This window comes from Vicugna pacos, chromosome X, assembly GCF_048564905.1.
Source record: "Vicugna pacos chromosome X, VicPac4, whole genome shotgun sequence".
Classification (NCBI taxonomy): domain Eukaryota; kingdom Metazoa; phylum Chordata; class Mammalia; order Artiodactyla; family Camelidae; genus Vicugna; species Vicugna pacos.
In genome coordinates, this window is record NC_133023.1 from 108,082,934 (window position 1) to 108,104,656 (window position 21,723).

At 34.3% G+C, this 21,723-nt stretch overlaps 1 protein-coding gene across 1 annotated transcript in view; it reads left to right on the top strand.

The window, feature by feature from the left end:
* Positions 1–21,723, top strand: part of LRCH2 (leucine rich repeats and calponin homology domain containing 2) — a 79,847-nt gene that overhangs the window by 15,828 nt on the left and 42,296 nt on the right. Inside the window, exons 2-6 of the mRNA XM_006217414.4 lie at positions 9,411–9,555; positions 12,940–13,066; positions 16,778–16,883; positions 16,967–17,103; positions 21,459–21,592. Coding sequence (XP_006217476.1) covers positions 9,411–9,555; positions 12,940–13,066; positions 16,778–16,883; positions 16,967–17,103; positions 21,459–21,592 — 649 coding nt within the window. The remainder of the gene's footprint in view (positions 1–9,410; positions 9,556–12,939; positions 13,067–16,777; positions 16,884–16,966; positions 17,104–21,458; positions 21,593–21,723) is intronic.

Sequence of the window (21,723 nt, forward strand, 5' to 3'; positions counted from 1 at the left end):
AAGCATTAGTTTTTGAGAGCATATTAATCCGATTTTTACACAATGTAACTGCTCACATTTGAGTAATACCAGTTACTGAAGAGCACAAAAAGTTTAATATTTTATTTTCATGTTAGGAAATAAGTATTTTAGTTGGTTGTTTTTATGCACTCTCCTAAAGGCATATAACTCTGGCACATATTTTCCATGTCGTAAGAACTGAATACAATAGTCAGTTTCCATCGCTTTATTTTGAGCCTTTATGAACATTGTATATCATGAGGTGCAAATTGATAATTTTCCTTTCATTTCTGTTGCTTACTTCCTCCAGGGATTGTACGTTGTTGCAGAATGTTTACTCTTTTCCAATAGCTCTGAGGTAGTGAGGAGTAGTAATTAAGTGATTTTGGCAATGTTTTATAGGTAATCATCAGTAGAATTAGCATATAGTTCACATACAGTCTAGTGCTTATCTGCTAAATAAGTTATCCCTCCTTTTCCCGTCTGTAGGACTCCTGTAAACTCTGGGATATACCCCAAGGATGATGAAGTATTGGTCCCATCACTAAAAATCCACAATTTTAGTTGAACTAGGTAGGGATGATTTTGTGTGTGTGTGTGTGTGTGTACATAGTTCCTTTTGCTGAAGTGTTATTATCTAAGCAGAATAGTATTTGGTGCTAGAGTGGAACAATAATTGGGATTGCTTAGGGTTGGTGCCTGGATGGCATTTTACCTACCTTAACACATGGTACCTAATTCATGGGACTTAATGGAATTTTGAATGAATGGCACAGGCTGTGAGTCAAGTCAGAATGCTGCTTGGGAAATAAGAATGAGACGTAAAGGTGAGAATTGGGATTTGCCTGCCTCAGTCCCAGACTCTTAAGTGCAGGACCACTGAGGATATGTTGCTTATGATATTTAATTAGTTTCCCTTGTATATTTTCTGCGGTGAGGCTGCAACTTCTAATCCCTACTCAATAAGGAAGGTACATGGTATGATTGGGAGGTTTTCCATGGGTCTCCTGTTTCTGCACATCTTGCAAGTGAGGTACTAACTGTCCTTTGTTCAGGACTATCTTTTGAAAGAGATAATTTCTTTCTCCAGAGCGAGGGACAACCATGCTTACTATCCAGTAAAATAATATCTCCCTTTGAACAAAGTGCAGACATGTGTACTATCTGCTATAAAAGATCTGGGTTCTCTCAGCTCAGAGTTCCTTTCTTATAATGTGATGTATTGCATATGCAGGTATCCATCTATATCCATATATGTTGCTCCTGTGGGATTTGGGGGCCAAGGGGATCTGATACAGACATGCTGCTCATGCCACTTGCTGTGCTGTGAGTAATAAAGTGACTCACAAAGGAGTCTCGTGCCTTCTACTAGCATCCATACAACTGTGTTAAGCTAACTTGTTGACTCACAAGTAGGCTAAAGTCTCAGATCCTTTGGAGTTCTTGACAGGTACTCAGCACAATGGTTTTGCCTATAAGATGTTGCCATCCTTTTGAAGAAACTTGTTTAATTTTCTTTAATCTTTGTTTATTGACTTGGTTAAAAATATTGAGAAATTAATAATGGTTCACTGTTTAAGAAGCCGAGAAAGCTGTGTGTTGGCTTAGACTAAACAATTCTGAAATGGTAAATTGGGGACAACTGAGAGCTTTATAATGGTGCTCACTATTTTCTTAACTAAAAATTGGGACTTGAAGTTAGATTTATGTTCTGCTTCCTATTGTAGGAAGAAACATACAATATGAATGTAGTTACGAAATTTAGAATTTCTCTGACCCTGCTTTGTGGTTCGAGTGGAACAGAATGTTTGAAATCTGGGACAGGAAATCACAATAGTGTATTGAAGGAATGGAAAAGCACACATAGAACATGAACTTTGAAGTCACATCTGAGTTTGCTGTCAATTATTACTAGTTTTTTTTTTAAACATTAAGCATACTGTTCAATCTGTCTTTGATTCATATGTATGAGGAATAATAGCTCCCTCATAAGGTTGTTATGAGGATTAAAAATTATGCAAAGCATGTGGTTTTCTGATCTAGCAAATGTAGAGGGTGTGTGTGTGTGTGTGTGTGTATGTATCAGTTGCTTCAGTTCCACTTAGGTCATTGTTGATGTGAATTTAAAGTTCGGATTTCAAATTATTTCTCCACTTAACTGCCATGTTTCTTCAAGCAGAAAATTCTGTATCTCTGTTAATGATGAGGCTGTGTTCCAACAATGCATTTCATTGTTAGTTTTTCCATAAGTGAGAATGTGACAGATTTTCAAACATTATCTAGGATTTTCTTTAAAATAAAAGGGACTAAAGCTATCTATATTAGTAAATGTCACCCAAATAAGACTCACATGTCTTTGTTTTAGCAGTTTGTGTCAGAAGCCATACAGCCTTTTGGACACTGAATAAGATAAAACTATAATTAGTACTATAATTAGTAGATATAATAGTATACTTTCTGAAAGTCTTTTCTATACCTTGGCAGAAATGCTAGCCAGTGGACTAGGAATTTCCCTGGGCGACACATGGACCCGTCTGTGGCTCTTGTGGCTGCAGCTTGGGAGGCAGCAAACATTTCCATTCCATCTGACTCCTTTCCTCCCTTCTCTAGCTTCCTTGACCTCTGAAGCTTAAGAGTGATACAGAACATAACTTAGATCAGATTATTTAAAATGATCTATTAATGTCTCCAACAGCTCCCAGCAGTTTTACAAGGAGCGATTTGAAAGAAGGCAGGAAACAGTTTGTAATAGTCTGTCTACTGTTGAGTTATTGCCAATACTTTTTGATATGATTTATGATAAAAACCAAGACAAAAGAAAAACAGTCCATTTTTTTTTAGGAATAAAGATGCTTATCCCCAAGGATACTAATTAACTGAGTTATCACCTTACTGCTTAAGAAAAAATACATAACTGCTTAATTTTAAAAAATTTCATTGCACTGTACACCAGAAATTAACACATTGTAACTGACTGTACTTCAATTAAAAAAAATTTTTTTTGCAAGCATTCTCTCATTAATTCTGACGAACTATTTTTGAGAAATGTGTTTGTTTCCCATGGCTGCTGTAACAAATGACCACAAACTTGATGGTTTGAAACAGCAGAAATTTATTCTCTTATAGTTCTTGAGATCAGAAGTCCAAAATAAGTCTTTTGAAGCTAAAACCAGGTTTCAGCTGGGCTGTAAACCCTCTGGAGGCTCTAGGGGAGAATCCTTTCCTTGCCTCTTCCAGCTTCTGGTGACTACTGGCCACATCACTCCATTGTCTGCCTCTATCTTCATGTGATCTTTTCCTCAATGTGGCTGTGGCATCTCCCTCTGTCTCCTATAAAGATAAATGTGATGGCATTTAGGGCCCACCTGGATGATGCAGGATAATCTCCACTGCAAGATACTTCATTACATCTGCAAAAATTTTACCAAGTAAGCCTACATTGACAGGTTCCAGGAGTTAGGACCTGATATTTATGAGGGCTACCATTAAGCTTACTACAGGAAGATAAGGAGCAAATTTTAATTTCTTTTTGTTGTGTATGTGAGAAAGCTGAAACATCTTTATAATTGTCTTTTCCCAAGTCCTATTTGTCCCCAAAGAAAGCAGACTTTAAAGGTGTTGTGAAATGAATCTCCCTTAAGTAATAAGTTAAGTTTGTTTTCCCATCTTTAGATGGATTCATATTAAATGAAATACCAATTTTGCATGTATTTCTTGAGTATAATATGTTCTTTATCAGTCATATTATTCTAGTTGCTTTAGTGCATGTTAATTAAATGATTTTTATATACAAAATCTTCCTTATGGTTTAATTGTATATTACAAGGTAAAAAATTTAAATGAGAGTTTAAATTTTATCCATTATATCTATATAAAAGTTAATATTCACTTTTTTGAAGGAAAATATGAGATGCTGTTAGTGTAAGATAGTTCAAGAAACTAAAATACAGATTGTTTTGTGTTATTGCCTATCTTTGCTTCCATAGATGTATTTTTCTTTTGACAATGTTATTCTTTTTTTTTAACCCAATTCTTAGAAAGGATGTTTATACAGATTTAAAATCTGAAAAAATTTAGAAGATTTCCTTAATTAGAGGCTTTATAATAGCTTGAGTTTTGACTTTATTATGCTTTACTTGATTTAATTCAGCTAAATTAGAATAATAATTGTGATTTTAAGTGGTGTTTATTAAATAAATATAGTAACTTATTCAGAAAATAGTTTATGAATGCAAATTTAATTAAATTCCCTAAGGGAACTCATAATATTACTTTGTAATTTAACTAAATAATCTTGTTTTGGAGGGCAAAGAACATAAAGCATCACACAATAATATATAAATTATTAAATTTTTTTTTTTACCCAAAACAAGCAGAGACATAAAACAGTACAGATTATAATTAAACAGAACAGAGGAAAACAATATAGATCGTGAATAAAACCAAAATTGGTAATGAAAAGAAACATAAATTATTAAATTAATATATTGATATTACTTAAATTATTAAAACCACTCATTATTAATACTGGTATTTTGGCTTTTTCTCCTGTTACTTCTTTGAGCACTCTCTTTACTATGGTTTTTGTGTTTTCTCTTGACCGTTATTTTCAGTCTTCTCTGCTTGCTGTTTTTTTCTCTGTTCAGCTTGTAAATGTTGGTCTTGTGGATGGCCCAGTCTTGAACTTTCTTTCTAACTCAGTAAATACTCTGATTTTAGGTAATGTCTTCCATTTCTGTGATTTTTATGGTACTAACCGTAATCTCACAACTTTCAGTTTTTTATATCCATCCCAGAGCTCATTTCTGAGATCTAGAATAATCTGATTAACCAACTTTCACAACCCCTGATTGGATCTCTTTCAGATATCTCAGTTTATACAAATATAAAATTGAACCCTTGATTCTAACCTGTGGTTCAAAAAACAGAACAAAACGCCACCAACAAAAACAAGAAGAAAAATCCTGTTCCATTCCTCACTCTTCTGTTAAGTAGCATCATTTAGTTGTGTAGGCCAGAATCCTGTGTGCTATCCTTGATTATTACCTCTTATTTATCCCACATAGACAGTCACTTGTCCAGTCCCTGTAAGTACTAATATTAAAATACATTTCAAATTCTGTCTACTTTTTTTATCCCTATTCTTTTAAATCTTATTTATTTATTTATTTATTTATTTATTTTAAAGTTGACATATAGTCAGTTACATTGTGTCAATTTCTGGTGTACAGCATAAGGTCCCAGCCATATATACACATACACACATTTGTTTTCATATTCTTTTTCATTAAAGGTTATTACAAGGTATTACATATAATTCCCTGTGCTAAACAGAAGAAATTTGTTTTTTACATAATTTTACATATAATAAATATTTGCAAATCTTGAACTCCCAAATTTATCCGTTCCCACCCCCTTTCCCCCCCGGTAACCATAAGATTGTTTACTTTGTCTGCAAGTCTGTTTCTCTTTTGTAGATGAGTTCATTAGTGTCCTCTTTTTTCCTTTTTTTTTTTAGATTCCACATATCAGTGATATATTGTATTTTTCTTTCTCTTTCTGGCTTACTTCACTTATAATGATGATCTCTGGGTCCATCCATGTTGCTGGAAATGGCATTATTTTATTCTTTTTTAAGACTGAGTAGTATTCCATTATATAAACACACCACAACTTCTTTGTCTAGTCATCTGTCGACGGACATTCAGATTGTTTCCATGTCTTGGCTATTGTATATGGTGCTACTATGAACTTTGGGGTGCATGTATCTTTTCGAATTAGAATTCCCTCCAGATATAGGCACAGGAGTGGGATTGCTGAATCATATGGTAAGTCTATTTATAGTTTTTTGAGGAAGCTCCATACTGTTTCTCATAATGGCTGCACCAAACTACATTCTCACCAACAGTGTAAGAGTATTCCTTTTTCTCCACACTCTCTCCAGCATTTATCGCTTGTGGACTTTTTATTGATGGACATTCTGACTTGTGTGAGGTGATACCTCATTGTAGTTTTGACATATGGGTCAATGGAACAGAACAGAGAGCCCAGAAATAAACCCACAGACCTACAGTCAATTAATCTTTGACAAAAGAGTCAAGAACATACAATGGAGAAAAGACAGTCTCTTCAGCAAGTAGTGTTAGGGAAACTGGACAGCAGCATGTAAATCAGTGAAGTTAGGACACTCTCTCACACCATATGGAAAAATAAACTCAAAATGGCTTAAAGACTTAAACATAAGACAAGACACTATAAACCTCCCAGAAGAAAATATAGGCAAAACATTATCTGACATAAATCTTAGCAATGTTCTCCTAGGGCAGTCTATCCAAGCAATAGACATAAAAGCAAAAATAAACGAATGGGACCTAATAAACTTTCAAGCTTTTGCACAGCAAAAGAAACCGTAAGCAAAACAAAATGACAACCTATGGAATTGGAGAAGATATTTCCAAATGATGTGACTGAAAAAGGTTTAATTTCCAGAATATATAAACAGTTCATACAACTTAATAACAACAACAAAAAGAAACAACCCAATCCAAAAATGGGCAGAAGACCTAAACAAGCAATTCTCCAGTGAAGACATACAAATGGCCAATAAGCACATGAAAAAATGCTCAGTATTGCTAATTACCTATTCTTGTAATCTTAATGCAAGGTACCATCATCTATCTCTAGGACCACTGTATTTTAGGAGTACTTACTAGATGTTATACACAATAACAAACTGGGTGTACTTTTGTTTTTAGAATTTCAAATAACTGTGAGCAATAATTTTCAACTCCCGGGAATCCCAAGTTACAAGAATAGGAGGTATAACCTAGTTGTAAAAGAAATATTCTAAAAAGTAAAAAAAAAAAAAAAACAACCCTATGACTTAATTTTTCCCCTTCGGTACCTGGTCATCTCTCTTCTTCCTTTTACTTTTTTCTTTTTTTTTTGGGTGGGGGGGATAACTCAGTTTTTATTTGTTTATAATGGATGTACTGGCGATTGAACTCGGGACCTTGTGTATGCTAAGCACATGCTCTATCACTGAGCTATACCTTCCCCCGAGGAATTTTTCCCCTTCAGTAGAATTGCATGGTGCTTGGGTGTCCAGAGGAGGTGAGCCAGGAAATTGAGAAATTTCTGTTTCAAGTTCAGATTTTGGTTTCTAATAATTCTGTCTATCCTTTTATTTAGTTACTCGGAATCTTATGATGGGAAGAAGAATCCAGATTAATTTTATATTATGTAGTCATAACTAATGTTTTCTTTAGCCAATTATAAAATTTTGCATTAGGTGAGTGTGCTTGTGTATACACACATTTGTGTAAAACATGTTAATTTATATATATTAATATTCTGAATACGGAATTTACTATATTGCTGAATAAATAGATCTTTATTCCTCAGAGTGAGGAAGTTGATTATTGATAGGAAGCTGTTCTAATGAGGGCAGACCAGATGCTAAATGAGATATAGTGGGCTAAACTATACCATAGATGTTTTCCTTGAAAGAGATAAATGACATTCTTTTTAAATTTTCATTTTATTTATTTATTTTTTAGCACACATACAGATATTTTATTGAAGTATAGTCAGTTTACAGTGCTGTGTCAATTTCTGGTGTACAGCGTAATGCTTCACTCATACTCGAAGATACATATATATATATATTTGTTTTCATATTCTTTTTCACCATAAGTTACTACAAGATATTGAATATAGTTCTCTGTGCTATACAGTATGAAATTGTTGTTTATCTATTTTATAAGATGACTGGATAAAGAAGAGGTGGTATATTTATACAATGGGATACTATTCAGCCATAAAAATGACAACATAATGCCATTTGCAGCAACATAGATGGACCTGGAGATTGTCATTCTAAGTAAAGTAAGCCAGAAAGAGAAAGAAAAATATCGTATGATATCACTCATATGTGGCATATAAAAAAAGACAAATGAACTTACTTACAAAACAGAAACAGACTCACAGACATAGAAAACAAACTTATGGTTACTAAGGGGGAGAGGGTAGGAAGGGATAAATTGGGAGTAAATGGCATTCTTATGTTTTTAACCAAAAAAGTTTAATGAAGTAGCATAAGCAGAGTATATTCCTATGACAAGATAGCTAATTTGACAATTGTTCAAGCAGTGGTTCTCAACAGGAATAGGGGGATTTGTACCCCAGGAGACATTTTTCTACCACAACTAGAGGGTATTTACTGGCATCTAGTAGGTAGATATCAAGGATTCTGCTAAATATCCTACAATGCCCAGGATAGCCCCATGTAACAACTAGTTATACAGCTCAAGAGGTCCATGGTGCTTTGGTTTAGAAACTCTTTTAGGGTATTTTTTTAGCGTGCCACATGTGTTCTAAGTATTTTTCAAAATTTCATGTAACAAATAAACCTTTAATAAAGGTATAATGGTCATAATAATTCCATTATTTTATTTTTGTGAAAACTTAAATGAATGGAAGTTTATTTGTGTGTACTTGGAATAATTTAGGAGAGGAAGGAATCAAGGGTGCATGTCAGCTTTCTGGCTTGAGCAGCTCACCAGAAGGATGTTGGTGATATTACCTGAGATGAAAGAAACAGATATATGGAAGAGCTTCAGTTCAGATTTTACACTTGTAGAATTTGTGGTGTCTGAGAGATATCAAGAGGAAGTCCTAAAGATCAGAACATATGTGTTCAAATATATCTTTAATTTGAAATTTGTTGATATATGAATACTAACCCTGGTATTGGAGAGAATCATGTATTAGAGTGTATATCTTCAGGAAAGAGTACCTTATGTCACAGCCCGTAGGAACACTAACATTTGCAGTATGGGTAGAGGAGAATCTAACAAGAGACTAAGAAATAACCAGGGAGACAATAGGAAATGATCCAAAAGTGTAGTCTTTCAAGAGAAGAGAAATATTTCCAGATTGATGAGGGGTTGTTGATAGGGAGGCTGTTGGTGACCTTGGTGAGCATGAGAGTGAATAGAAACCAAATTACGGTGGGCTGAGAAGTCCATGGTAAGTAAGATATTTAGTTACGTTGTAGATTTACTAAGTTTGGCTGTCAAGGAGGAAGGGATGAATGGAGGGAGATATGGGATCAGGGGAGGTTTTTTTGTGTGTGTTTTTAAATATGAGAGAGAATTCCTTAGTGGTATTTTAAAAGATAATTTTTAAATATGTTGAAGTATATCAAGTACAGTTTGTTATTAAACAAACTTTCTGTGAGTATATTTCTATATATTTTTTTGCCTTCAACGTCACGGTGGATAATATTTTAAATACTTTCTTTAGTTGCGTGGATTCCAAGCAATTCAGCAAAAGTATGAAAGTAGTTCTGTTAATTATCATAGATATAGGTGTATGTTTGACACTCAAAAATTATTTTTGTTTTTCAGATCTTTCAAGAAATCGTTTTACAGAAATTCCTTCTGATGTCTGGTTATTTGCACCTCTTGAAACATTAAACTTGTATCATAATTGCATCAAAACCATTCCTGAAGCCATTAAAAACCTGCAGATGTTAACATACCTTAACATTAGGTAAGGAAACAATTTTGGGGGAGTAAATTTTAGTTTGTTTGTTTTTTTGTTACAATTATAATCCTTTTAGTTGCAAAGGACTGTGTTTGGTTTAGCTATGTAGCCTGTATCGCAACAGTATCTTATTTGTATTTTTTATATATTCCCATTACTGTATAGGCTTTTGGTTTTGCTCTTGAGAGCAGTGCTTCTCAAACTTTAATTGCACAGGAATCAGATGCAGATTCTGATTCCATAGGTCTGCAGTGAGGCCAGCATTCCTAACACTCCCTCCACCCCTAGTAATGCCCATGTCTGCTGGTCCTTAGATCACTTTGAGTAGCAAGGCTTTAGATCAGAAGTATTTTACTGAAATTATAGCACCACAATAAAGATTTATTTATGTGCATCCTCAGTTAAAGTAAAACATTATAAAGACATAGTTCTTAATTGTTCACACTCTTGTGACTTCTTGTTGCTACTTCAAGGATGGATAAATTGGGATGGGAGTATTGGAATGTTAGGAAGTTGATGACAGTTGATGGTAATAATAAACTGTTTACTGTGTGCCAAGCAGTGTTACAGATACTTTACCCATGTTACCTCATCTCATCTTCACAACAGCATTTTGAGATATGTGCCATTATTATCCCTGCATTGCAGATGAGGAAACTGAAGCACAGAGAGGTTAACTATTTGCCTAAAGTTTATATATATTGCAAATGGTAGAGCTAAGATTCATATCAAAGCAGCAGTGTGGCTGTAGAACTCTCATTTTTAACTATTACCGTATGTTTATAATAGAGGGAACATTTAATAAGTATAAGGGAAAAAATTGCCCAATCAGATGAGTAGCATTGAATGGAAACTCATATATTGTGACTGAATTTTAGAATCATTTTCTTACTTTTCTTTTTTGTTTTGAGTTGTAAGGGATAATTTCTTCCACCCTCCTTAACAAAGTTACTTGTCTAAATTCTCATATAGGAAAATAGTAAATATAATATACATAAATAGTAATGCTCCTTTCTTTCTGTGATATATTAATTCTTACATATGTTTCCCCCAGTGGTGTCACCTGGCAGTACATACAATTTTAACTGAAACCATTTTAAACCTTAAAATGTGTGAGAAGAATTTCCTTCCATAGATGTTGGTCATTTGGGTTGCTCCTTCCTCTGATTGGGTACATGTCTCCTTGGCTGGCTTGGGAGAGGTTTAAGGAAAGTGAGGTATTTTTAAGTTTTTGGCTTTGTTTTTGTTTTATTTTGTTCTTTTATAGAAAAAATGATTTGTCAAAATTGAATTGCATTTGTATATTAACATGTATGGTATATCTTAAAATAGTTTTTCTAAAACTTTCTTTGATTCTTTCCCATTTTGATATCTAAAAGTTGACTCCTGATTTTTGTTTACTGTCACAAAATTTCTGAAAACACTGTATTGAAATAGCATTTGTTCTAGTGACTGACTTCCTTTGACTGTTTCTAAAACGTGTCATAAAAGTGAAGATTGATGTCTTATTAACTATGTATAAAGAAATCAGATTCTGGAGAAAGCTGGCTGCTAACTCAATGAACCTGCTTCTTAAGGGAAGAAAAGAAGCCAGTTTTAAAACTTTTTTTGGTCTGAGGGAGATTAAAATGAGTTTGTTTGTGTCATTATTTTTCCTTTTTATTTTATTTTTATTTTGGTAAAAATATCTTGAGAAACTTGTAAGGTGATTTTTCAGCTCTTTGTTTCTTCTTGTATACTACCTCCTTTTTCAGTAGCATCTGCAGGAAGGTCCCTGTGTGCCCCAGACAGACCACTTCCACAAGGATCCTACTTGGTCCATAAAGTGTCAAGGGTTGTGACAAACTCCTAGCATATTTGACGTCCCAGCAGTCTGGCCAGGATTGCTGGTCTAGGGGTAGTGTCCCTTTTTTTTTTTAAGGTCTATATCATGTGTTTAAAGCCAATTTAGTGTTTCTGGACATCCTCTGCACGCATAAAATGAGGTGAAAGATCTTGAAGTCCCCCATTGGGGTAACACTGGGCTTTTGTTGCTGTGCATGTTACACAGAATGCTGGGTGCAGGTCTATAAATGTCACTTTGAAAAGCAGGAAAAATAATAGCTAATTGCTAATGAATGCTTGATAGTATGTAAATGTAATGGTAAATTATATATTTTGGTAATAGGATTGTCTTAGTCTGTTCATGCTGCTGTAACAGAATACCATAGACTGAGTGGCTTATAAACAACAGAATTTTATTTTTCACAGTTCTGGAGGCTAGGAAGTTCAAGATCAAGAAGTGCCAGCAGGTTTGGTGTCTTGTGAGGACCTGCTTCCTGATTCATAGATGGCTGGCTTCTCACTGTGCCCTCACATGGCAGAAGGAGCAAGGGAGCTCTCTGGGGTCTCTTTTATAAGGCCACTGATCATCTTCCAAAGGCCCCACCTCCAAATACCATCACATTGGGGATCAGGTTTCAATATTATAGTTTTGGTGGGAAGGACGCATTTAGTCTATAGCAGGGATCATTTGGATCAGTCTACTCTGGGATATAAACTTGACCAAAATTAGTTAGAGGGTAAGGGACCTAGAGCCAGATTGCCTGGATTTGAATCCTGGCTCTCCCACTTACCAGTTCTGTGACTTTGAGCAGTTTACTTAATCTCTTTTAGACTGTTTCTTCATCTGTAAAATGGGCATCATGATAGTATCTATCTTCCTAAAGTAGTTTGTTGTGAGGGTTAGTCGAGGTAATTCACATGAGGTGCTCTGAACATAGCTTGGCACATAGTAAGCACTCAATAAATGTTATTTGTCCTTATATTTAAATGTATCCACAGAGACAGGAATGTTGTATTAACTTTGAACTGAGATAAAGGTGCTAGTAGGCTGTTCTACCATAAACCCGTAACAAAGGGGAAGGGCTTAGGGTTACTACATGTTTTTAAAGATATAATCTAAATTCTTTCATAAATTTGAACAGAGTACATGCAAGTTTATCCATGAGCCTTTCCCTAGTTAGAGGCACAGAGATATTGAATACAGTAAAATTATGCCAGAGGGGAAGGTTCTGGCATTCTCTAGTTCAGAAGAATGATTCTGCCTTTTGAGGATTGGTGGTATGTAGGACAAGATCATGGGTCTGCTGTGCCTGGGCTTAACCAATTTTAACCTTCGTTTTTTAATATGTATAATGGAAATAATAATACCATCTGTCTTGTGGGGTTAATGTGAGGTTTAAATGAGAGAGTGCATGTAAAGATTTTAGCCTGTTACAAACTCATTAAATGATAGTTATTATTTAGTGAAAACTTCTTACTTACTTTTGAGGTGATTTGTTCTTTTTCAACATAGCATGTCACATTTCAGACATATTTCTCATAATGAGACTTTCTTATTCTTTTCAGTCGAAATCTTTTATCAACATTGCCAAAATACCTATTTGATCTTCCCCTTAAAGTTTTGGTCCTCAGTAATAATAAACTGGTATCCATTCCAGAAGAGATCGGGAAGTTAAAAGATTTAATGGAATTGGTGAGTAAAATAGTTGCATCGATTGTGTATAACATGCATAATACATGCCTTTATATTTTAGAAGATTAATTCCTTTATGGAATTTAACTGTGATTTAAAGAAAATAACCTGGTATATGCCTAAGTTCACTTCAGTAAAATTTTGAGGTACCATTGCTTATGTCCGATTTTAGCTCATAGCTACAATAAAAGCCTGGTTATTTCTCAGTCCTAGTGAGGTCAGAAGTCTTGTTTATAAATCTTAAGAAATGCTTTTGAAACGAATGAGCATTTGTCTATCCATTGCGTGGGCAGTTAAGTTCTTAGACCAAAAAAAGATAAGGGTTTTTTTTTTTTTAAGGTTTTACAGGGCATTTATGAAAGCCTCAGAGAAAGGGGATAAAAGAAGAGAGTACAATGCCTGCAAATTAAGTAGAATTAAAGAAATAACTTTTCTGTCCTATATCTTCATGTGATTTTCTTTTTTTATTGAGTTACAGAATCTTCATGTGATTTTATAACACTTTCGGGACCAAGATAAATGGAAAGAGGCCATTATATATAATTGATTATAGAAATATAGAAATAATTTAAAGTAATTTCTTTGAACATAACATTTTAGGTATTAAAGCATATTGAACTCTGAGAGGAATATAATCAAATCTTCAAAGCATTGAACTATTTTCACATCTGTTGCTCCTACCTCACACAGTATACTGTGCTGTTTATTTTTGTTTTCTGTTTTATCTTGAGTAATGCTTTCCAGATACATAGATCTTTAAAACTGTTCATAAGTATGACTTTTGAATGTGTGGATGGACAAGTTTTCTTGAGGAACTTATGTACAATTTTATAATGGGAAATTAATATGCAAATAGAATGTAATGAACAGAATTTCAGGAATGTCTTTTTAAAAATTCAGTAGAGAATACCTGCACGTGCAATTGAACGCAAGGAAACTTTCTTGAACTTGGTATGGTTATACCTTAGAACCACAGAATTTTAATATTGTCAGTGATCGTATAAGTGATCAGATATAACCACTTCCTAATGCAGGAATCCCTGACACATCTAGTTGTATATTTTCAGTGATGAACAAATCTTTGTGTGTGTCTCTGAGGCAGCCCTAATTCTCTTTTGCAGAACTCTTATTTGTTTTCTTTCTTACTTTGAACTAAAATACATACCCCTACCATTTTTATCTCTTGGTCCTAGGACTGCCACGTGAAGAGGTATAGATAATGACATCTTTTCTTCCTTCAGATATTTGTAATCTCTTATGTATCTGCTTTCCATTTACCAAACCTGTTTTTTACCAGACCTGTTTTTCTGTAGCTTAAATATCTTTATTACTTGTGTTTCTTTCTATATTTCTATTCTTTATTCTTTTTTATTTTTAGCTATTTCCATCCTGAAAATATCCCCTTTTATTAAGGTCTCTCTTAATGTTATACTCACAGCTGAACAGAAGATGCCAGATGTGATCTAACAAATTCATAATAAAAGGGGACCATTACTTTCTTTGACCTGGACACTTAATATTTTTAAAGATTTTATAAATGTTATACTTTGAGTCTATGGCTCTGTAATTTCTTTTTCTTTCTTTTTCATTCAGTTTTTGGCCCTACGTTCTAAATTATATTACGTGAGATAGTTTTTGGATAAATGAAATTTCAAAAATATTTAGGATTTTTAGATTTAGTCTAGTATTTTTAAATAGAATACTAAAAAATATAGAAAATCATTATGTCATTAGACACTATAAAATTATTGTGCTTTAAACTCTCAAAATCAGTAATAGTGGATAGATTCTGTTAGGAAGGCTAGTTGACAATTATAAACCACATAATGAATTTGTTTGAGTATTACCTGTCACTGGAACATTTTTCCCATAACACTCTTCTATAAGAATGTGGTAGCCAGCTACAGTGAAGTTCTGTCATTAGACCTAGGAAATGCTCTCAAGCCTCTAATCCCCAGCAGAGTATTTTGTAGAGTACCCATTGGTGAGTGGGTCAGTTTCCTGTGCCTGGGTTTATTTCTTCTGGAATGTGATAGCTACCTATCAAATTTCTATGGGTTTTCTGTATAGAAATCTTCAGTATTAGACACCTTCAGAAAGAAGCCATATTATTTATTTTAAAGGGCATTTTCCCCAAATTTTATTACCTATCATTTGGATAATAACCTATATATACTCAACACAACAGCAAAGGTGATCCTGTCAAAACGTAGTCAGATCATACCTCTGTGTAAAAGTTTCTGGTTCCTGCCCACATCTCTGAGTAAAACCCCACCCTCCATCCTAGTCTTCCCCTTGCCCACTTCCCTCTAGTTATATTGGATTCCTTCCTGTTCTTAGTACGTCAAGCATTCTCTCCTTAAGAGCCTTTACGTTTATTGTTCCTTCTTTTTGGAATATTCCTTTCTTATATATTGGCAAGACTCATACTCTCACCTCTGATAATACTGCTCAAATATCAGCTCCTTTATGAAACAGTCTAAATTGCTCATGTCCAACCACTACTACTAGCACTGCCATTGTCGTTTATCCTGCTCTTTTTTTTTTCCATGACACCTGGCAACTTCTAGCATATTATATAATATACTCCCCTTGCTGGAATGTAAGCTCCATGAGGAGCAATGAGGGTGGGAATTTTTGTTTGATTTATTCATTGATGAGTCCCCAGCACCTAGAACAATGCCTGGCAAATAGTTTGTATTTGGTAAATACTTGTTGAATGAAGATGCCTTAGATATAGCTTGAAAGGAGTATGTAGGATACATTTTTAAAATCATCTGTAGGTTAGATGATTAGATATTCTTTACTATTCTTTATCTTTTGAATTTGCCCTCCTGCCTTTTTTACTTTCCATAAAACAATATATGTATCTGTCACTTGTCTTCCTTCAAGCTAATGTCATTTCCACTGAAAGTTGGAAATTGGGGGCAGTAGCAGTAGAATATGAGTATCATTTGCAGTATGTCTGGAATGACTGCTGCCAGAGAGAAATCTTATTGCAGGTTTTCCTTTTTTGTTGATGTGATAATAAGAAAGGGAAGGGAGAGGAGAGCACAGTTAATTTAAGCTCTTCTTTATCCTCTTATTATGGAAATATATACTGTTTACCTTTAAACCAGGGCTTGCATTTTAACTTAACCCTAAGACATTTCTGATTTACATCTCCTAGAATGTCTTTGGGTTATGATGTGAGCCACACAACACTTTGAGTTTGTAATTCCTCATATTTTGTATCCCTATGAGAAAGAAATTTAGTTAAATCAATTCTGACCATGATCCTTGCTTCTCCAACTCACGTCTGTAAATCCTCGACTTTCTCAGCTTCTGCCCAACGAGTATCTCAAAACAACTACTGTAATTGACAAATTATCACAATTGATAGCTGTCTTTTATTTTACCTCTGAATGAAGAGCACCTAGATCATGCTTACTTCTAGTTTTAGTTGGTGAAAGTGGTCTTTAGTTAAGATTTTCCAAAGGCTGACTTATGTAGTACAAGTTATAACCTCACATTTTTGTGCAAAAAAATTCATGTTACCTGTGCTGAGTTGATTCCATGATGCAATATAATTAGAAATCTGCCAGATAATCCATGTTTAGAGAAAAACATTAGAGGTAATTTGCTAGCTATTAGCCATGTGCTTTAATTTAAAAATTGAAATACATCTGTATTTCTCAGTTTCTTATAATTTTATTTTCTTGTTTTCCATAGGATATTAGCTGCAATGAGATTCAGGTTCTTCCCCAACAAATGGGGAAATTACATTCACTTAGAGAGCTAAATATAAGAAGAAATAATCTTCATGTGTTGCCAGATGGTAAGATGCTCACTATTTCTACTGACGTGAATAAGAGAATAACTATGTAAAATTTAATTTAATTATTTTTCATTTCTGAACAGAATTAGGAGATCTTCCCTTAGTCAAGCTGGATTTCTCTTGTAATAAAGTGACCGAAATTCCAGTTTGTTACAGGAAGCTGCATCATTTACAAGTAATAATTTTGGATAACAATCCATTGCAAGTACCACCAGCACAGGTTTGTAATAAAAAAAAGATACTTATTTCTTATATTTTTATTCAGAATTGTATGTTACTGGTAAGCCAAAAAACATCAGAATTAGGAGTCAGTTTGATTTTGAGGTATTATTGTTGTCTAAAACAGTTTTTCTGAGAAGTGACTTTTTTCACCTTGGTAGGTGTTTTAGCCTAGCTTCTAGAGAACAGGATTTAGAAAACACAGACATCAACTTCCTGCTTGTGAACTGATGGTTCTGGTTGTCTATGTTATTTTGAAAGGATAGACTATGGAGTCTCTGCTTCTGTCCTACTCAGGTATATATCTACTTGAGATTTATTGTATGATTGATTGGAACACATTTTTAGCACTGATAGGTGGGATCATAAGAGAAAGAACAAGATACAAGTGGAAAAGTATTAATCTACACTTTTAGTTTGAGGACTAAATCCATGTGGAATCCACTAAAGTGGTAGCAAAGGAATGCACTGTGCTCTAAGCCCATAAGGACAAAGAATGACAGAGAAGAGGACAGGAAGGGAGGGATGGCAACAGAATTTTGGAAAATGGAAAATAGGTGGAATAGTGGTGATTAGGGTTTCTGCTTGCACTGGACAGGAGTATCTGGCTGAGGAGGCACATGGTAGTGAAGTGCCAGCCTGAACTCTGCTTCCAGGCTGTGTGTCCTGGCACTGGGTTTGTATACATCCAGAAGATGGGTTACCTTTTTCTTCCTACAAGGGTACATTCCACTCATTGCAAAGGAGGTACCTTTTCTAAATTCAAATAAAAACTGGCTGGGGTTCTGATAGTAGCTGCTTTAGTAGGATGAGGAAAGCTGAAACTTGTGTCTGCTATAGGAGAAGGCAAAAAGAAGCAAATTGATTTTACTGTGTTAAATCTGGTCATGTCTTGAGTATTTCTTCGGTGATTATTGGAGGAAACATGTAATTCTGAATATAGGGATGAAAGACTGAAAACATGAAGGTCTGTTACAATATCTAAGGCTGTGCTATCCAGTAGAACTTTCTGGATGATGGGAATGTTCCGTAATCTGTGATGTCCCTTACCATAGCCACTTGCCACGTGTAGCTACTGAGTACTTGAAATATGGTTAGTGCAGCTAAAGAATCACAATTGCAATTTAATTTTATTTTGATTAATTGAAATTTAAATAGCTTTGCATGACTAGCGGTTAACATATTGGACATTACAGGTATAAGATTTACATTCTCAGATTCTTGCCCTTAGCTCTGCAGCCGCATGGCTTCCCCTCACTTGCCTTAGCAGAAGCCTAGGGTTGACTCTGAGAAGTAGGTAGATTTTCTCAGATTCCTTTCTTCAGTTTAGCAGCCAAATGAGTATTGCTCCTTGCCTCAGCATACGCCTGGAGTTTACTCTAAAGTAGCGCTGTCTGCTAGCACTTTCTGTGGTGATGAAAATGTTCTGTATCTTCACTGTCCACTATGGTAGCCACAGGTGGCTATTGAGTACTTGAAAGTATATAGTGTGACTGAAGAATTGAAGTTTTAGTTTTATTTAGGATAAATTTAAATTGAAATAGCCACATGTAGCTAGTGGCTACTGTATTGAACAGCATAGCTGTAGAGAGACTCAGCCAGAGTCGAGGACTCCAGGTATAGTTATGGGCAGGTGTGAGATCCCATACTGAAAACTGAATGCGTACACACTGAATGTTGGGACCCTTCAGTAGACTTCTCTTGCTTGGCTTCCAGAGTGCTTGCAGCCTGTCTTATATACCTCAAGCGGGATTGGTGGATTTCTCTCTTGGTTGATTGAACTAGGAGAAAAAACCCTATAGATACACTGATCATTGGCAGTCCCCTGATGAACTGTGTAGTCCCTGTCTGATCACTAGACAGTGAGGCTCATTATAAACTTCCATCTCACATACAGAGCTTCCATTTGACTTCTTATTGTTTCACTTTTGAAAATAAACAGACAGCCACGGATCACTAGACATTGCAGAAATAATCTCTAACATGAAAGGCAGAGACCAAGGCACTGAGAGGCTTCCATTGAAACAAAATGGGTCACATTCATAGCAGTGGTGATCAGAATGACTTCTCAGTAGCAGTGTGGAAAGCTGGAAGTTGTTAGAATGATGCAGTCAAAGACTGAGGGAATATTTCCTACTTTATACACTCAAACTATCAGTCAAATGTAAGGTAGGAAAAAGACAGTTTCAAACATGCAAGTTCTCAGAAATTTTAGCCTCCTGCACCCCTAATTAGGAAGCTAGCAGAGGGGTCCTATATGAGAATGAGGGAGTCGATTAAGAAAGAAGAATTCTTCATGTCCAAGATTGACAGGTATGCATAGACCTAGAGAGCAACCAGTCAGTTTGGAATGGGGGATTGTCTCCAAAAAGAAAATAGAAAAAGAAGAAAGAAACTGATAGATGATGTGTTTATCAATATGGAGAGAGATGTTTTACAGTTCTGTCAGAGTCAGGAATGAATTAGTAATGGGCATACAGAAGATTATGCAAAGGGAAAAATGGGGCAATTAGTCACTTCAGGAAAAACAAAAACTTACATGAGAAAAGAAATGTAATCTCACTAACTTATGTAGTTCATCTGTGAATATTTTCTTGGTCATAATATTATAAATATGAGATTTTGATTTAATGAAAAATTATGGCCTACTTACAATAATAGCAAAGATTTATATAGCACTTACCATGCTCCAGGCACTATGCATTAACTCTTTTCTTATAACAACCCTATAAACAAGTACTGTCATTGTACCTCATTTTATGTAGGAGGAAACAGAGGCATAGATGTTTAGTGACTTGTCCAAGGTCACACGGCTAGCATCCGTGGCTTCAAACCAAGGTAGTCAGACTCCAGAGTCCATCCTCTAACAACTATGCTATGCTTCTGAAGGAGAAGTATGTTTATATGAGTTGATGAGGATTGGCAATGGGAGGATGGTAGTGGTGGTGTTAATGATATGGGATGGTAGTTGTGGTGATATGAGAAATCTAAGTTCTCATCTTGCTTAGTAAGACCTCAATAAATAAAATCTATAATTGAAAAATTAAAAAAGCACCTGAAGCATATTATTTATAAACAGGAAGGTATATAGCAGAAGCCAAGTAAAAGATTTGAATATGGGGACTGCGTCTTAGAGATTGAAAGAGGTGAAATGGGGGAATTAACTTTTTGTCAACAGTTTTAGAATTCTCTTTGATTTTTAAAACTATGTACATGAATTATTATGATGTAAATTAAGTTTACAAAAGAAAATAATTTACCGGCATTTAATTCGGTAATGAACCATAATTGTTTTAATAGGATACATTTTAATTGGTAATGTATTTATATTCTAATAGCTCAAAAGTTTTAAATTTTTCTTTTAAATGCAATTTTTTAATGGTCAGATCAGATCTGCTACCTATTAGATTTAGCTAACAAACATTCTTCTTTATACCTGGGATGATAATTACATTTTAATGTACTTTTCCTACTGCTTTCTTTGTTGATTCTTTTTGTATGTGTTGCTCAGTTATGTGAGGCCATAAAATAAAACATTTTTAATTCTAGTTTTTAAGAAATATTTATTTGATAACACGGTGACTACAGTTAACCTTTGGAAAGCTGGCTTTTTGTTTCCCTACTGCTCATTGTCTATCTTTTTTATGTAGAATATTTTCTTTCACATAGTATTTTTTTCCCCATTAATCCTTTTCTTTATCACCAATGAAAATAACTTTCAGGATATTATCTTAGTTGAATTGAGTGTTCAAAAAATTGTTTCATTCTAACTGACCTGCTGTCACACCTTTGAACAAACTCATTTTTCCTGTATTTAGATTCTTTTGATTAGCTTTCTTCTAGTGTTTAGACCAAATGACTTAGTGGTTATGATGAGATTACTTTAAAGAATTACATGGATTTTTTTTTCTTTTCTCACCACTACAATGAATATATTTCTTTTGGCTTTTTGTTTTTTGTTTGTTTGTTCATTTTTATTTATTTTTTATTTTAAAATTTATTTTGTTTTTTATCTCTTTGCTTTTTTTTAAGGCAAGTTTCATGAATTATAAGTTTTATATTGTTTAGTGGTTTGTACATTGTTCTTTTAACAAAAATGCTTTAGTGAAATACAGAAAAATGAACTTATTTTTTCTAATAAGAACAGAGACCGTAGTAGAATTTTAGTTGGTGTCAGTGTTGTCAGTTATTTTTCAACTGGAATCAGAAGTACAAGTTATTTGAATATGCAAAGTATCTATTGTGATTGTGGTGTCTCAGAATAATTAGAGATTATTAAAATGTAAAAATAAATTGGTAGATGACATTTATATTTGGACCTATATAATTAAATCTTTTTCTGTTATTTATTGACAGATATGTTTAAAGGGTAAAGTACACATATTTAAATACTTAAATATCCAAGCATGTTGTAGAATGGATAAGAAACCAGATTCTCTGGATCTTCCATCATTGAGTAAAAGAATGCCCTCCCAGCCTCTCACAGACAGGTAATGTAATATTCTGACAGTCTCATTTCATCATGATTATGCCTTCTCTTTCTATAAAAGATATTGATTGATCTTGAATGTACTGAATATATTTAGGCTGATTGGCCTAGCGTTAAAATCAGTAATTGAAA